Source organism: Rhagoletis zephyria, unplaced genomic scaffold (assembly GCF_001687245.7).
Source record: "Rhagoletis zephyria isolate East Lansing unplaced genomic scaffold, Rhagoletis_zephyria_1.1 Rzeph_scaffold_00674, whole genome shotgun sequence".
In the NCBI taxonomy this organism is placed as follows: domain Eukaryota; kingdom Metazoa; phylum Arthropoda; class Insecta; order Diptera; family Tephritidae; genus Rhagoletis; species Rhagoletis zephyria.
In genome coordinates, this window is record NW_016157758.1 from 16,305 (window position 1) to 35,208 (window position 18,904).

Consider the following 18,904-nt stretch of genomic DNA (forward strand, 5'->3'; position numbering starts at 1 on the left):
TTAATAAAGGAATTGAATTTTGTTAATGGTTGAAATCAGTGATGAACAAAGTGGTATTTAGTTAATGTATTGTAAGTAGTTAAGCACACAAATATTTGGGACTTTGCCATTTTAAGGTACTACATACAAAAGTAGTAATTAATAATAATATTTAATATATATTACAAATATCAAAGTACATGCATACATACTATGTACATACATACATATGTATGTAAATACCTAGTCAATTAGAAAATTGTTACAAGTTTAGCTCAACGGTATAATTTTTTTTATTACAAGAACCCATTCAAATTAAAATAAGTACATATGTACATATATATTATACATATGTATATTAAAAATATTTGTGTTTAGCAGCCACTCTTGTTAATTATACAATTTTTCATTTTTGCAGCTGTTAAACTCAATGCAGAAGCTGAACTTCAGGAGGAGTTTACCCAGCCATAGTTGCGTTTGGGCATAAATGCCTTGGGCGGAAGCCTATAAGTATTAACACATTCACATCTACGTGTTTATGTATGTATGCATGTGTACATTTATGCGAACCGGTGCAAATATACTAACAAATTGCAACTATAGCACTCTGCTTTTAACAGCAGCGCAAAAATTTGAAGAGCATAAAGAAAATAAAATATAAAGCCAGCTTAGGCTGCGAATAGGGAAAATAAAATGTCGACACGTAAAACAGCATCAGTGGCAGTGACAACAACGGCTACAACAACGACACGAGCTGCCACACCGACTGGTAAGTCGGAAAATATGACAACCAAAGGGACGTCACCATCTACCACAGCAGCAAAGCCAGTGGTAGCAACATCGACAAACTCCACACCATCCTCAGCAAACACAACTGTTGATGCGAAAGCAGAAATGGGGTCGAATGCATCCTCTGGCGTTTGTGTTGATGTTGAAATGAGTAAAGCAACAGAGTCGGTAAGCGCAAACACATCCAGCAGCAAAGAATCAACAAAGACAGACACAAGGCGTGCAAGTAGCGAGCCAAAGCGTATATTGAGAAACTCTCCGCTTTTGCTGGCATCTCCAACGCCGTCTAGTGGCACCCCGAAGGAGTTTCGTAGTAACGAAACTTGTGATTCAGAGTTGACAAATAGCGAGAGCGAAGACGGTGCATCTGGGCGACGATCATTGCAAATAAAAGGACGGAAATCTCTTAAAGAGTGCAGAGACGCGAAAGTAGATGCCGAAAAGGATACATTGAAGGAAGATAATGCACCCGAAGTTATTGAATCTGATAAGGAAACAAATGATGTAAAAGAGAAAGATGTTAAAGGATCTAAAGAAATTAAAGATGATAAAAAGAAAGAAGATGGAGAAACCGAAGACAGTGCAAAAGACAATATCGTGGCAAATGCACATGTTAATGACATCACACCCACTACTTCAAGTGCAACAGCTACAACATCCTCTAATTCTACTTCGACAACATCGTCACCGTCGGCAGCAACAACAACCACAACAACCAACAGGCTGACTAGAAAATCCGTGGCACAGGAAATAGCTGCTAATACCCGCGTGACTCGTAACCGCCAATCGAACACACTTCGTCCGGAAACGCCCCCAATTACCACAGCACCTACTAGCACATCGACACGCCCGCGCCGTTCAACCGCCGGCAAGAAAACTTCGTTTTCTTCGAGTGAGCCAGCTGCCAAACGTAAACGTGGCGAGGACGATGACACACCAAGTGGCAGCACAGAGAGCCTATCCGGTAAAATTATCAAAATAGAACCGAAGGATGACTCTGAAGCTACCGAGGATGAGTTGCCAGCACCATCAGCCCTTTCAGTCGTAACCAACAATGAAATAGAGGCATTGAAAATTAAATCAGAGCCCGTCGAAAGTGACGAATCAGCAACAGAAGCTGGTACAGCAAACTCGAGTGTGACGCGCAGTCGTAGTCGTTGGAGTGTACGCAAGCAACAACAATCAAACCAACAAAGTTCGCCGAGTACTCGCGCTACGCGTCACTCGAAAAACGCCTCACCATCACCGTCGCCAACTGCGTCATCGACGTCCAGCGCAAGCGGTGTTACAGCAGCTGAATCGAAGCGCAGGCGTACCAACGTTCAGTCTAATACTCTGACGCGAAGTTCATCGCAGACACTTTTAAAGACTGCAGCAACAGCCGGCGTAAATCCAACCGCCACTCCAGTTCATGTACCTGACGAAGACTCTAAAGACAGCATAGCTTCATCATCTATAGATGAGTTGCTGGCAGATATAAAAATGGAAAAGTTTACCCCTGATTTGGCTAACGAATTAATTGCAGAAATTATATTGGAAGAAAAGCATATTGACGTTGCTAGTAGTTCCGTCTCTTTGCCGCTCACAGTTGAAACGGAAATAAAAACCGATAAAAAGGATATGAATACTGCCGGTGTGACTGATGAAACGAAGGAAGTTGTGGCGGCAAAGGGACAACCAAGTACCCCAGTGACCACAACAAGTGATTCCACATCAGTCAACGAGAATACCGTGAAGGCAGCCTCGCTTAGTCCAGAAATGGTGAGTGAAGGTGTGAGTGAGATCAGTGTTAAGCAGTTTTACAAAAAGCCAAAATTCTTGGAAAATAATTTGGGAATCGAAGAAGATCCAAAATTGGGAGAGATTGTGCAAAAAGTTACTACAGAAAAAGAGAAAGAGCAAACTATCACCGAAGTTGAAGATGCAGCTGATACAGTGGACAAAGATGCAACATCGTTATCGTCAAAGAATAAGTCAGAAAACGATGATATTGATGCAATATCCGTTGAGAGTGATGAGATAAAAGAAGGCGACCTACGAGTGGATGACAGCAATGAAGATAAGAAGAATTCATTTAATGAAGATGCCAACAGTTTGAGCACAGAAGTATTATCGCCTTTAGTAATCGAGGAAGATGATGAGGTGGAGGCTGTTGCTGATGATGATATAGAAACAATGGAATGTGAGAAAGTCGAAACATCCATTACTGAAAAAGGGGAAATAAAAAAAGACTCTGAGGACTTGAACAACGCAGATGAAGTAGATGCTGAAGATGATGTCACAATGGAGGAAAGTGAGACCATATCTATGGATAATAATGCTTCAGTTCATGAAGATGTAATGGATGATACACATATAGACGGAGATTTGGAGAATAGCACTGAAATTTCGGAAAATAAAGCAGATCTGGGTGTGTCAGATGGGACAGAAATTAATGAAAAGACTAAAACTGAATGTGATAGTATACAAGCCAAGCTTAAAGTTGAAAATGAAAATAATATGGACCTAAAGAATGAAATCATAGAGGGTGAGAAGGATGCGAAATTAAAAAGCTTAGATGAAGAGGAGAAGGTAGAGGGAGAATACTCAGAAGATAGACCTATCCAGATGGATATTGATGGGAATGAATGTGTAGACTTAGCTGAAGCTATGGATTCTATTCACTCTGAAGAGGACGACGAAACTAAGTTGTGTATAGATATGCCGGAAGAAAATCCTTCAACTACAAATATGGAGATTTTTGAAAACATAGAGGACGATGAGGTTGTCGCAAAGATTGATGCAGAGTTGAAAAAATATGACGACTTAGAAAGGAGCAAGGTTAATGAGAAACCAGTTAGCACTGATTCAGTTAGCTCCGATAAAGAAGTTGGGGATATTGAAATCAAATTGCCAGCTGATTTGGGCTTAATCAAAATGGATCTTGAACTAAAAGATAAAACGGTGACAACCAGCGCAACTGATGTGCTGGAAAAAATCGAAAATATTTCTGTTGTTGAAACTACAACAATCGATGCTATAAACAAATCTGAAATTAAGGTTAGTATGTATGGTTGTATGTACATTATATGCCCATACTTTGTTTTATTTCCTTTAATCAAGTTTTATAATGTAACTCAATTTCTTTTCCAGGAGTCAAACAAATCAAAATTCACAGAGAAAGAGGTATCGCTTTCTTCTACACCCAATTCACCTACCAAGTTATCAGCTGGCCATAAGGAGGACGATTCAACGTCCATGAAGTCCGGCCAGTCGACAGATAGCAGTTCATGGGTGACACTCGACGATGAGGAAGCATTGCGCCAGAAAGAGCAACATTTTCAAAATCTTGGTCTATTAACGCATAAAGCCGCCGAAAAGCGCCGTCTAGAATATATACAAAGCTCTGCCGCTGCAGAAGCCTCACGTGCGCAACACCAGAATAGCAGCAGCACTAAACGCAACAGCAAATCATCAAATTCTGCTACGGCCCACGAATACACCGGTACCCTTAAGACAGTTATTAAAATAAATCGCAACACTAGCGGTGGAAGCCATGCCTCGACTTCGGGTAACGGACGGAAAAGCAATGGGACTGGCGGCCAGCATGCGACTGCATTCGCGGGTACATCCAGGGATTCAACAAATGGCAGTACAGTACGCAGGCAATCACTTAAAATGACATTCCAAAAGGGACGTGGCCGAGGGCAGGGAAATACTGACCGTGCTGCTGATCAGCATAGCAATGTCGAGGATGCCTACTACACTATTCAAAATGAGGTATAATTTTGGAAAATGTTAATTGAAACAATTATGTTTAATTATTTCTGTTTTCGATTACAGAACGAAGGTGGGCTAAAAGCAGGCAACGCCGGTTCAACGGCGGAACATTCAAATGTTCAAACGCATGGTAGAAAATCATACAATCGATCTAACACTACTAGCCATTCTACAAATAGCGCTACCATTGGTGTGTGTTTTAGATTTAACCATAAGCAAAATGCCTTTGCAGTAGTTCAGATACTAGTTTAAGTTTCTGTAGGAGTTAGTTTTTATCCCTTAACAATATTAACCACACTTTATAGGCCGCATTTAATTTTTGGAAATGCACACGTAGTATTTAGAAAGTGGTTGTTATTATTACTTTCTTATGCCTAGCACTTGTTTTTTATCTTGTATTAGTTTTTTTTTTTGTATCTTATAAAACTGAGGGCCAGTTTCTCAATGTCTGGTTAACACTAACTTCAGGTTAAACATCTTTATCGACGTGATATACTCCATAACATATAACGGGGAGGCAATAACGTCAATTTAAATGTTTAACCTGTAGTTAGTGTTAACCTCAAATTGAGAAACTGGGCCTAAGTGCAGTTGTATTTTGAAAATCGAGGGTTAACTTTCGAAGGAGTTAACTCTCCACTGAGAAAACCACTCGTAAATTGAGAATTTTTATGTTTCACACCAAAAGTGCATCTCAAGCTGATATTCATATAATTCTATGGTCTTTGCATGCTTTTGTATATTTCATTTCATTTTCATTTTATTTGCTAAAACATTAGTACAATAAGATCTGAGATCTTTTATAGTACAACCAGAAAGATATAACAAGGTAATATGCAAAACTTGTTCAAGAAAGTATACTTTAAAACAGTGGTCGGCGGGTCAGAGCTCAGTGAGCGCTCTCTCTGAGCACATTTGTGTTTCACACGTTTACAAAAAGCGGTAGCTGAGCAGTCCCTGTAGTTCTGCCGGAGTTTTGCTGGTGACTGGTGCTGGTGATTCCATGCATCACCGATTGTTAGGCAATTCGCTAGCGACAGGTTATGCGGTGCCCATATTGAAAATATCACATACTAACGATTTTGTGCATTACTGGTCGTTAGGCAATGCGCTAGCGATTAGTAATCGCCACTTTTGCACCAGGTAATAACTAACGAAAGGACAAACCACCCGCACCGCTCTGTACGCTTCAATGACATTGCCATGTTATATTCAAATATGGCAAAGGAATTGGTATCGCTTATATCGGGTGATCATTGCTCACTACTGACGGGTCAGCGAAATCGTTAGTGGTAGATAAATAGATAGATAGTTAGTTGGGTATGGCACTGCGACCAGTAGGTCAATTGTGCCCCTAGCTCATCACAACACCTCAACCAGATACAGAGTGTCTATAAATTTCATAATAGAGCCCGGGTACAGTGTGTGCATGTGCTCCTCTCTTGGCAAGACGTGCCCTATGCTCCTATCTGTTGGGTCCCACTGCCAGAAATGGCTCAGGTACACCAGGTCACCTTGTTATAAGTGTGGGTCCTGAACTTTTTGAAGACCACCTCTCTGTTAATATCGTCCCTGGGGATCAAAGCCAGTGGGAGCTGGGTACCTAGCTTGTCCCTATTCCTAGATGATAATACCTTGCCTTTGCCGAAGCCCTCTCTCGCAAAGTTAAGGAGGGTTCGCTTTGCAGCCTGTTCAATTGAGAGATGCAGTGGCTCAAGTTCCAGCCTTACCTCCAGCGCTGCCGTCGGGCATGTGCGCATTGCTCCCATAATGCATACACCGGCCAGACGTTGAATCTTAGAGAGGGTCTGCCTCACCGTTCCCATAGTAGTCCCGGAATACCAAGCCACCCCCATGTACATCCATCTGAGGATCCTCGGAGTGCACCCCCAGGGTTTACTCTACCCGCTAGACGTTTGTACACCATCATCGCTCTCGTGGCCTTAGAGGTGACAGCATCAACATGGGCCCTCTACAGAAGCTTGGAGGCCAGGGTAAGCCCCAGATACTTAACATCTGTGGCGACATTGACTACGACCCCGTCCAAGGTCACGTTCCTCATCCCCTGGAGATTTCGTTTCTTGGTGAAGGGGACTATAGCTGTCTTAGAAGGGTTGATATTTAAACCTACGTCTGCACACCACCTTTTTGCAAGGTTAAGACCTCTTTGTCGTCCGCGTACCCTTGGCAGCGGACGCCCTCGTTAGTAAGTATCTGTAGGAGTTCGTCCACAACTAAGCTGCACAGTAGAGGAGATAATACCCCCCTTGTGGGCACCCTTTTGTCGTTTGCATTTGAACGACGCTATCACCGACTTCAGTTTCGGCGATCCTGGTCTGAAGTAGCCTTGCTATCCATCTTCGGATGGTTGGTTGAACGTTATGTTTCTGGAGAGCTCTGTCAACTCCCAAATGGGAGGCGTTATCTAAGGCCTCTCGATATCGAGGTAGGCATAGAGCACAACCTCATCACACTCAAAGGCCCCTTGTATTTCCTCCGTTAAGGCATAGCAGTATCCGTCGATCTCCCCACCCTGTACGCGTGCTGGTTGGAATGCAGAGGGGTTTGTTGCAGAGTGCTAAACCTGATTTCATAGTCAATAATTTTCTCCATTACCTTTAACATAAAGGATGTGAGACTTATCAGCCTGAATGACTTGGCAAGAGAGTAATTTCTCTTACCTCCCTTCGGGATAAAGATAACCCTGGCCCTCTGCCACACCTTGGGAATGTGAGCCAGTTCTAGACTGTCCCTCATAATATCCACCAGATGTGGAAGTAAGAGCTCCCCGCCCTGCTTCAGCAACATTGGACATACACCATCCACCCCAGGGGCCTTGGACCGTTCGAACGAGTCCAAAGCCTACCGCACTGTTTGCCGGTTTATGAGGTTTTAAGCCAGCTTCCAGTCCGGTGGGGATGACCTGAACGCACGAAACATCGTATCCCCAGCGGTGGGAATGGCGTCCGGAAAGTGGGCCGACAGGGCGAGTGCCCTTTCCTGTTCAGTACCTGAAAAAGTCCCATTAGGTAGCCTAATAGCCAGCCTGGTCCCTGTGTTGTTTCTCGCTAAGGCTTTATGTAGCCTAGCAGCTGCAGGAGTAGATGCGAGGCAAGCTGAGCAGTCAAAATATTGAAAGGGGATCTCATCTGGTCCGCCGCGCCAGCGCCCCATGTCGCGGTATGGCCACCGTTATTGAATGCGGCCCGGTGTCGAAGAGGCGCCGTTATAATACAGTCAGTTTATTCCCTCCTGGCTGCAAACCGTCCAATAGGCACGGTGACGCGTAACACCTTGGATTAGGAGGTGGCAGTTCTTGGTCACCGTTTGCCGGCAGCCCCAATCTGGTGACAAGGTAGTGCAGAAGCGACGAGCGCGTCCACGATGTCCCAGACCAGAGAGGGGCTGATCGGCAATTCAGCTAAGCCCCCGCACCAACAACAAGGTGCCTGCCCTAGCGAGTGCAGACGGGTACTAGTCACAAAACTTGCGACACCAATTCCTTTGCCTAACGAATTTAACATGGCAATGTCATTGAAGCGTACCGAGCAGTGCGCGTGGTTTGTCTTTTCGCTAGCGATTACCTGGTGCTAAAGTGGCGATTACTAATCACTAGTTCATTGCCTAACGACCAGTAATGCACTAAATCGCTAGTATTTGATATTTTCAAAACTCCAGAGAACTACTGGGGTGCATTTAACGCACACAGTCTCACTTATTGAATCGTTTGAATGTGTTAGTATGCCGAGTACTGCTTTAAAGTGTTAGTATGCAAAATTTCAGTACATGTGGACTATAGAAACTCGATTCTTGCTCGCAATGAAAACCGGGCTCGGTGCAAACTCTGAGGTTGTTGCAAGTACCGAACTTTCGTGTTCGTACATTTAAAAATACTGCTCTAGGATTTTGGGGTGGTATAAGGCTTTGCTCTTTGATTTGCAAACCGTTTCATGAATGCTTTTTCCATTATCGAAAACTCCGAGACCTTCAGTGTCTCTCTTTTATCTGGGTCAGATTCAGATTGTACGATTATATACATATATTGTTGTTTTATGCACATGGAAACTTTAAAGCTTAAATAGAATACCTCGCATTTAATTTCTTTAAAATTAAGTTTCTTCTTTAATTGTAACCACCGTAAAATTCTTTTTGGTATTCTGAATCGAACAGGGTGTATCCCTAGAACCATTTTAAGCTAAACCTTGAGGGACTAAATTATTGCCAAGACCCAAAGGCATAAGCTGAAATTGCGTTAAACCACTTAACCCCCCTTTGTTTTCGCCGCTACTGAATTCGATAAACTGTCAGCTTTCACACAATTTAAAATGTACATGTGTATTTAAAAATGTCATGAAAATTGTGTTGCTAGCTTCATGTTGCAACAATGTTGCAAGCTTTTTCACAGCGTGAACAGAATACTACTTTGCTGGGGAAATGTTGTTGAATTTCACACTTATTTTTAACAGAAAGAAATTTTATATGCAATTTAACTGCTTTTTCACGTGAAACAGGAACAAAATACTATGCTTAAGAACAAAATATTTTTAAATCGACAAAAAATTAATAAGAAAATTGGAAGGATTTTAGATATTGGGTATAGTAGCACGAAATGTCACAATCTGCTTAATTGTCAGGTTGTTAATATGGCGACGAAAAAGTGACAATGGAACTACCTTGTTTTTTGTATCATGAGTAAAACTCACTTTTATTTATAGGAATTAAATTTGAATAGCGAGTCCGCTGACGGCGTATGTACGTGAACAGTGTGACGCCCAGAAGTTCCTTGTTCATTCCTATTATTTTTTTACAGCAGAGACCTTGAAGCCACTTTTATGGAAAAAGAAAACTACATAAATTTTAAAATGCCTTAATTATCCCTATTTCAGTAGCAATCTCTCCTTAAATTACTGCATTTCATTAGCCTATTGAAAAGTCTTAAAAAAATAAAAAGAAGCTGTAATTTTTGTCTATGGAAACTTTTACTTCATACATACATAATTACTTGACACCAGTCGTAAGGACCTGGCCCACCACTCACAATTTTAAATAATCTTTAATGAAGACGAAACCTTATAGTATATGTTTTACAACAAAACTGGCTTGAAATAAGTGCTGTAACAAAAATTCGTCTTTGAGCTCACAAAGCTAAAAAGCTGGATTTTTAGTGTTCCATAAGTCACATTCATTCAAATAATAGCACTGTTTTGCAGCGAAAATGTTCTATAGATGCCACTATCCAATTCCTATGTAGAACTACTCTGTGATTCCGAAAATCGACATAGTTTTTTTTTTCTATGGATAACTTTTCAAGATATATATTTGCAATTTACCGCTATTCAGCTTAAAAAACGTGGTTTCACTTGAATCACGTATATCTTACGAACCAATTAAATAATCGTAATACGATATATAGAAAATTAAAGCTATTGAAATTCTCCATAAACTGTATATAAATTACTTCTCGATAGCCCTGATAGCTTCAGAGAAAGTAATTAATCATTTCTGACACCTCTTGCTTTCAATGCAAACACTCTACCTACTCAGGTGCTACTCGGGTGTACGTGGCGTATCAGTAACACTCTTTTCTGCTCATCAATATATTATATACATACATACATAGTATAAAGGAAAGTCGTGATTCTTTGTACGCGGTAATCTCGAAAACTACTGAACGGATTTTGACGAGATTTTCTCTAATATACTCTGTATCGACAGGAGAGGGACCTTTTTTACTTAAAATTTTAATAGGGTTGCCACCTGTCTAAAAAACTATAAGATCCGCACCGTTCGTTGGATTACAAAAGATGTGATGTCAAATGAAAGGGATTGGCCTCTAGAAAAACACTAACATTTTTTGTTTTCAGTAGGGTTGCCACCTGTTAAAAAATTACCATTTTCAATCATAATAAGCGTAGGCATCAGTTCTGTACCGTCACTGTCAAACGAAAAGACTTAGCCTCTGGATGTGTAATAATGTATTATTTTTGAGAGTAGGGTTGCCACCTGTTTAAAAACTATAAGATCTTCACCGTTCGTTGGATAAAAAAATAAGATGCCAAATGAGAGTGCGTGGCCTTTGCATGTACAAAAACTTTAAATTTTTTGAGTAGGATTGCCACCTATTTAAAATTACTATCTTCTATGCATAGTATAAAGGAAAGGCGAGATAATTTAACCACGCTACTGAGCGTATTTAGACAAAATTTTTTGTATATATAATAAACGAAGTACATGACGACATATGATTTCTTTCTCCAAATACGTAAATGTACATACATATGCATACATTCAGCGCGTGGCGAAGCCTCGCACATCCGTGGCCGGCTAGTATTTCATACAAAAAAATCCTCTCGCATTTTTATTTAATCAATCATTACTTTCTTATATATCCATCGATTTTCTTTATTGGTGGCCTAATTTTTTCTAAAAAAAGAAACACAGAAACTGCTATTGTTCCATTTGTCCCTGTTAAAGTTTGAATTTTTTCAATTTTTTCATGAAAAAAATAAAAAATCTGGAATGATTAATTAATTTCTTAGAAACTATCAGGGCTATCGGAAAGTACCTCCGTATTACGATTATTCCATTTGTTCCTAAGATATACGTGATTAAGTCGAACCACTCCTTTTTATAAGCCGAATAACGGTAAATTGCAAATATCTCGAAAACATATCCATAACGAAAAAAATTAACTCGATTTTTGGAATCAGCGACCGATTCTACATACAAATTGGATAGTGGTGACTGGAGAACAAAAACAAAATTAAAATTTGTGATCCAGTGTAGTTAGAAAGAACTTACGAATTGTTTGGTATTTTTTTTGAAACGAATTTTATACATTATTTTCGTATGTTAAAATATATCTTTCACTGTTGTATAGGTTCCGAAGATGTAGTTATTATTCACAATTGATCGCATTCTGGAATCAAATGTCCCACCAGTCACAATGAAATAACCCTTAAAGGTCCATTTAAAAATTTACCGAGACAAAATATTTCTTTAAATTAGGCATGCCCAGCGCAGAGCACTTGCTTATAGAGTTTTCTGCCAGCGTTGGGCATGACTGCTTTAAATGATTAAAAAAAACTCAAAGAGGTATTTTGCATTGATTTTTTTTAACAATACTCAAATTATTTTCATACTAAATTTACTACCAGGCGCAGCCGAATGTTCCTGAAAGTCGAAATATAGACGATTTAAAAACAACAAAAACAGATTGTTTTATTTCAACCCGGCCTTGAGCTCAAAAAAATATCAACAGAATTTTCAATTAACGGCCAAATATAAATAAACAATAAATTTTTTTCGTTAACTTTTTTTAGTACGTATAGCTCATTCTACTACAAAAACCATGTACATCAAAATTTACTTGAGAAACATTCAGCAGATTTTCATCAAAATTTCAATCTTTTTAATCGCAGTTTTATAGTATACTCAATTTTAGTATAACAAAGTCCCAGTTTTAACTTGCTGAAAACCCCCGATGATTTTTGTTAACTTATTTTTGCTGACGTTATTACATGTTTTTGTTGTAGAATGAGCTCTACATGAATATGTACATACATATATTTTTTTTAATAAACAAAAAACGTTACCATTAAAAACATTTTGAATATGATGTATTGCATTGAATCAGTAATTAAAATCTAACCTAACACACTTTCAATAGGCGAGCGTGATTCTCCTGTAATTTGATACCCACAAAAGTATTGTTGAAGAATTCTTTATAGCATCTAGTTAGCTCGTAAACGCACACACCTTTAGTCCTAAGTTGAGCTTACTTGCTTTTGCTTGTTGTGTTAATCTTACCCGAAAATGCTTATATAAATGTAACTTAAATATTGCGCTTGCGATAGATTCTTCACATTCGGAGGGCTATGACACAGTACATCACCACACCAGCGCAAGCACTTCACATAAAAAGGATGAAAAAGAGGAAATACTCATACCAGAAAAGGCATCGTCATTCAAGTTCCATCCTGGTCGTCTGTGTGATGATCAATGCTTCTATTGCAGCGGTAAATTCGGCCTCTATGACACGCCGTGTCATGTGGGTCAAATCAAATCAGCTGAACGACAACAGAAGATACTTGCAAGTAGGTTTATTAAAAATTAAACAAATTTGTATGCATTTTGTAATTGTGTGAACTATATTGATTATCTTGTATAGATGAGGAGAAACTGACAGTAGACAGTTGTTTGTGTGATGCTTGCTTCCGTCATGTGGATAGACGTGCAAATGTGCCGTCGTACAAAAAACGTATGTCGGTAACAACCCACGTAGACAGTGCTGGAACTTCTACGGCTAGAGGGGAGGCGATTGATAGTGTCACCACCATGGAAGTGGAAGATGATCCCCGATCTCACAAATGCCTAGTGCCAGATTGCGCCAATCCAGCTGCACATTCCCTGCGACGCAAATGCATAAGGAAGAGTGTAAAGAAATTTCTGCTTAACTTTGACATGCCGACCGGCTCGACTTGTGTGTGGCTATGTCAGGCGCATTACGACACCGTCATACAGTGCTCAGGATGTGTGTTGTGCAAACGCCGTTTAGGCAAAAACCATATGTATCACATAACGTCGGTAAGCTTAGATATGTTTAATGTTAGAAGTTGTTTATTCCATATTTGTTAGAATATATGTGATGCAAATTTCTTTTTTAAGTGGCTAAAATCATTGGGGAAATGGAGAAAGCACTTAAGGCAGTGTCACACGATTGGGCATTTGCCCAAAATTTTACACAAATCGTATCGCAATCGTGTGAATGCGCAATTATTTTTCTTTATCAATTACAAAAAAAAATTGTTTAAATTTTTAAATAAAAGTTCGCCCCAATTTTTTTATTTTGTACCAATAGTCCAATATAAAAAAAAAATTACAAATCTGTACAAATGTACCAATCGTGTGACACTGCCTTTAGCATTGAATGCCTTCCGTTAGATGTTGTAAGGAGGAACTCATTTCGAAATATGTCCAATCGTTTTATTTTATTTCTATCTGCCAACATTTTTAAGTTTTACATAGTAAACACGATGTTGGCACATTTGAGCTTATGTCGCTCAGAATTAATTTTAATATCAGTGTCCCATTATCTACTGGTATTGTGTTTTGTTATTGATCTTCTAGGTCACACTAAGAACTTTAAAAAGCACGTCCCACATGATTTATTCCATACTACTTTCCAATACCCAAGTCAATAGGCTAAATTATTAGATTTTGTTTACGTTTTCAAACAATATACATATGTACATACATACATACATTCATGGTTGTGCATAAATTAACTTTTTTTCAAAAGTAAATATTTTATGTTACTAATCAAAATGATATTTATTTCTGAGCATTGATAGAAATTAAATATTTTTTTGTTACTTTGCTTTTGTACTGCTCCCTACTTGCTCCTTTGGGGAGCAGCTCACTTTCAGTCCCGTTGGGTATAGCTATTACTTTAATATCTTTATGTATTAATTCAATATCGAAATTGGAAAGTAAGTTATAAATATAAAATAATTTTAAATTTTCTAGGACACCGATCGCCTCGAAAAAGCCCTATCAGAAATGGGTATCCCAGTGCAGTTGGGTATTGGCACCGCTGTCTGCAAATTATGTCGATACTTTGCAAATTTGTTAATGAAACCACCAGATAGTACCAAATCACAAAAGGCCGAGTTCGTCAAAAACTATCGTAAACGGTAAGTTTTAATATGTATTTACCTAGATCATAACACGCCGACTGCAATGAAACCTGGGGAAATTAATAATCGAAATTATTTATATTCGCCATTTCAATGTGATATTGTTTGCCACTTATTTTTATTTTTAAGAATTTTCAAATAAAAAATCTCTTACATAAGCCATATAAACCCAAGTTTAAAACTTTGAGTATACAGTTTTATAGCCCATTAAATTTTAGTCTGATGTGCAAGTTTCAATATCTAAAAATTACGGTTAATTTTTTAGAATATTTTTTTTGACTGCATTTTCTTCCATTTAATGAATAAACACAATTTGTATATGGAAGAACGCTGCAACACCTTGGGCAAAAAAAAATCTAAAAAATGAACAGTAATTTTTAGGCACCTGAACTTGCACATTATCAGACTAAAATTGAATGGGCAATGGAACTGTGTACCCAAAAAAATGTCAACCCTTAGAAAAAAGTGCACCAAAAAAAATCACTCTGCCGATACTTTCATTGCATTCAAAATACTATTAATGTTCGTCTCTAATTTTCAGCCTTCTACAATTCCACAATATTCACGATGGTAGCAATGATGCTTCCGAAGCAGATGATGAGGAGGGCAACGGTACCAATTTAGTAAGTGGCGTCGACAAGTCACATGCGTCTAACAGCAAAACTCCACAAAAATTGGACATTCAAGATAGTTCCATTGTGTTGGAAGTGACACCCGTAAAGAACTTGCCTTCACCAGCTGAATCCAATGGGTCATCTATTGAATGTTTGGGCGAGACAACAACCATGGAAGTCAGTGCCAATGAGAAGAATGACACAGAAAAACAGCCACCATCGAAACAAAACCTGGTGATCACTAACGATGTATTGGTAGGCTTTGAAGCAACGGCGATTCTGTCAACGGATTCCAATTCGTCTAGCTCCCCAATGTCACCAACAAATGGTGGCGGCACTGGTAAACAACAAATGTCTAAACTTAAGGCAATCTTGCAGAGCAGCAATGGCATTTCCAATGCCAGTGCAGCCTCACTTAAAACTTCAACATCCTCGGCGAGTGGTGCTGCTACCAACGATATATCGAATGTACTGCGAGCAAATCCAAATATTTCTATGCGTGAACTCTTCCCAGGAGAAGAGGATCTTGGTTTGAATTTCAAGGTGCCTTTTGGCAGCAGTACAAGTCAGCGTACACCTGAAGGTTGGACCAGAGTTCAAACATTTTTACAATATGACGAAGCAACGCGACGATTATGGGAAGACTTACAGAAGCCTTATGGCAATCAAAGTTCTTTCCTGCGGCATCTGATACTGTTGGAGAAATACTATCGCAACGGCGATTTGGTGCTCTCACCCAACGCTTCCTCAAACGCTAGTGTTTATACACAGACAGTGCGACAGCGTCTCACCTCCTATGATCAGGGACACTGTGGTGGGCTATTGAGTGCTAAACCCAGCCCGGCAACTAGTAAGCGAAGCAGTACCGACATTCCTACCGTAGAAATCAATGAAGATGACGATGAACCGAAGCGCACTGGTTCGAATGGCAGTGGCGTCCAACAAATGGAGGTGGATAAGGTTACTCGGGATCCACCCAATCCGGTTCGTGCCAAACGCCATCGTAGTGATTCAGTGGATAAACTAACCAAGCAGTTGAGTTCCAATGCGGTGACCATAATAGCGCGCCCCAAACCTCAGCCACAAATAGGTGGTGATCCTTCTCCTCAAAAGTCACTACTAAAGGATAAATCGAGCGATAACAGTGTTGTGGCATCTACCACGCTCACAGCACTGAGTGGCAATAGCGGTAGCGCAGGCGGCAACAGCAGCAGCAGTAGTCCTAATAGCAGCAGCACATCAGGTAATAGCCGCAGCATTTTGAAAACTAATTTGCTAGGTATGAATAAGGCTGTTGAAATCGTACCAATATCAGCGTCTAGTAGCGCTAGTGCGCCCGGTAACAATGCAGCTACATCGATCGGAAAATTAACAAGTGGCAACAACAGTAGTGGCCCCTCTGAGAGCAAGCATCAAAAAATACTCGAGCTTGCAAATAAGCTCTTGGACAATCGCATTGAAGCAGCGGCCGCCGCAGCCGCGGAACAAACAAAAAATAGCTCAGGCACATCATTGATAACCTCGCCGCCAGAACTAGTAAGTCTACAACGTCGTTCTGTGGGCGCTACAAGTAGTAGTTCCACCAGCACCAGCAACGCAGCACCCTCAACCAGCATTACGCCTATCTCTTCCCTCACTGCAAGTCTTATAAACAACAAGCGCCCACAAGGCGCTCCGAAACCGGTAACCACCAGTGTAGGTGAGAGTAGTACCGCGGCGCCGCACCGAGCAGCGCCACCAAATGTGGTCATACTGCCGGACACCTTAACACTTCGAGAGCGACAGCAGCGCAGTTGGCGCCCCACGCTGATGCCCGTTGAAGAGAATTTGCATTTAATCGACAAGGGCGGTCCGCTTTATCAAACTGCGGACGGGCGCCGACTGCCTGCGCTGGTACAAGTGCTGTCGGGGGGCAAGCCTTTTCTCATCTCAATTTTCGACTACAACCGAATGTGTATCCTAAGGCGTGAAAAGTTGTTGCGGGACCACATGTTAAAAGGCAAGAACTCACACGACGCCAAGCAACAGCAACAACTCCATGCAAATAAAATGGCAACTACGCACAGTGCGCAAATTTCAAACTTTAATAAACACGCCGGAAAACAGCCACAACAGCAACAACAACAGCAGCAGCAGCAACAACAACAGCAGCACCAACAACAACACCAACAGCAGCACCAACAACAACACCAACAGCAGCAACAAGCAGCCCATCAGCAACTGATGCATCTACAAATGCTGCAAATGCAAAAACAAGCTGCCTTAAAAACTCCCAATCGATACCCATCAATCGCGCCGAAATCGACAGCAACGACTGCCCAAAATGGTGGCGGCGGCGGTAGCGGTCCTTCAACCTCCCATGCGCCTGCTACCAACGTCAATATACCAAGTTCCAGCAGCAGTGTTTTCTCCTCGCCCATGATGCCATTACTAACCAATGCATTCTCAAATCCCAATCCAAACCCACTTGCAGTCGCGGCGGCCGCAGCAGCTGCCACAGCTAAACTCAATCCCAATTGGATTTGGAATTTTCCCGAAGCGAATCATATGCTCAACGGCAATATGGTAAATGCCCAAGGTACACCCAAACCGCCACAGCTCATGCACAAGGGTCCAACCATTGGCGGCAATATCGCTGCGACAATTACCTCGAAACAACAGCAACACCAAATGCTCCTTGATAATACATTGATGTCGAAAATTCCCAAGACCCTAACTGTAATACCACAACATAAACTAATGGGTAACATCGGCAGCACGGCGACGAATATAAGCCACAAGGAGTGATGACAGCTTAATTGTTACGCGAGTGTGAAGGGTAGAAGAGAACGCAGACAGCGTCGATTGTACGGCGCATGGCTGAGTAGTTGAGCAGTTAGTGATTAGATGATGATTCGATAATCGCGTAAAATTGCCTTTAGCCAAGAGCTTACACATACGTACGTAAATACAGGTAAACTTCCAGCTTTAGTTAAGGTACAGGTCACAAAGCGGCCGACCTAATTAGGTGATGGTGAGAGAGAGTTTAAGCATGTAAAATGTGTTTTGAGATATGTAGTTAAGTTGTTGCCAGGATAATACGTCTAGCATTCAGCAGAGTAAACTTTTAATGCAGTAAACACGCTCTTAATGGTATTCATCTAAACGCTTAAATGCCTCGTAAACGCGTAAACCTATTAAATAACCAGATTTTCCATACAAATTTAAGTAAATTTACGAGGTTTACGTGGCTACGGGGCATTTACGCGTTAAGATGAATACCCCTAATAGTCAATAGTGTTATTTGGCTGGTGGTGATTTTACAATCCGCAAGCGAGCTAAACACTTGATGCTATATCAGAAAAATATTGTATAATAAAAAAAATTAAGTAAAATCAAAATTTGGGAAAAATTAAATTTGCCTTAAAATCTTGGTCCAACCAGCAGCACGATGATTTTTTGGATAGCGCAATTTTTATGTAAATAATCATTTGAGTTGTCGAAAGTAAACAAAAAAAAAATATTGGATTTTGCATAAAATTTTTTGTAATTTTGGGTATTCATATAATTGCGTAAATGCCTTGCAATCTCGTAACCCTCGTAAATAAACCGGGTTTTCATACAAAATTAATTAAGGTTTCCGTGATTACGAGGCAATTACACGTTCAAATGAATTGCGCTATTGATTTCGATTCTGCCGTATATTTACTCTAACGAATAATCCACATATGCTAAATAGCTTAAACGGTTTCAATGGCACGCACTTCATACATTAATCCTTCCTTGAAGGATTTGAAATTAAAAATAAATTATAAACATGACTCAAAATTAGAAGAGCGTGAAATACACTGTTTTTTATTTGGAGCCTGAACCAAATAATGCCCTGACGGTATTGTCTATAAGATATGTAGGCAAACCCTAAAAAGATTTGCTCCTCTTCATAACAATAATTTTTGACAGTGAGCTATTAAAATATTAAAATGTTGCACAGTGTAATTCACAAATCTTAAATAGCATTTACGGTTTCGGTAGCAGACTCTTTATACATATGTAAATATGTAATTTCTTCTTAGATTTGGAATTAAA

At 40.1% G+C, this 18,904-nt stretch overlaps 1 protein-coding gene across 3 annotated transcripts; it reads left to right on the forward strand.

Moving 5' to 3' along the window:
• The first annotated feature begins 332 nt into the window (after positions 1–332).
• On the forward strand, positions 333–18,184 carry east (enhanced adult sensory threshold). Of its 3 annotated transcripts, XM_017613497.1 has the most exons (8): positions 333–519; positions 583–3,807; positions 3,901–4,527; positions 4,591–4,717; positions 12,384–12,623; positions 12,698–13,113; positions 14,056–14,222; positions 14,767–18,184. In XM_017613497.1, the coding sequence occupies exons 2-8, from the start codon at positions 673–675 to the stop codon at positions 17,624–17,626; spliced, it is 7,572 nt and encodes a 2,523-aa protein (XP_017468986.1). In that variant the 5' UTR covers positions 333–519; positions 583–672; the 3' UTR covers positions 17,627–18,184. The 3 variants fall into 3 exon arrangements, with proteins under 3 accessions (XP_017468986.1, XP_017468987.1, XP_017468988.1); XM_017613498.1 differs by having other exon boundaries at positions 334–3,807; positions 4,591–4,657; XM_017613499.1 differs by having other exon boundaries at positions 334–3,807; positions 4,591–4,597.
• The last annotated feature ends 720 nt before the right edge of the window (positions 18,185–18,904 follow it).

What these genes read in the sequence shown, in the direction of transcription:
- east (XM_017613497.1), top strand. Translation starts at nt 673, where the DNA reads ATGTCGACACGTAAAACAGCATCAGTGGCAGTGACAACAACGGCTACA. An exon ending in TAAACAAATCTGAAATTAAG is followed by an intron (nt 3,808 to 3,900) that starts GTTAGTATGTAT and finishes TTTCTTTTCCAG; the next exon opens with GAGTCAAACAAATCAAAATT. An exon ending in TACAAATAGCGCTACCATTG is followed by an intron (nt 4,718 to 12,383) that starts GTGTGTGTTTTA and finishes CGCTTGCGATAG; the next exon opens with ATTCTTCACATTCGGAGGGC.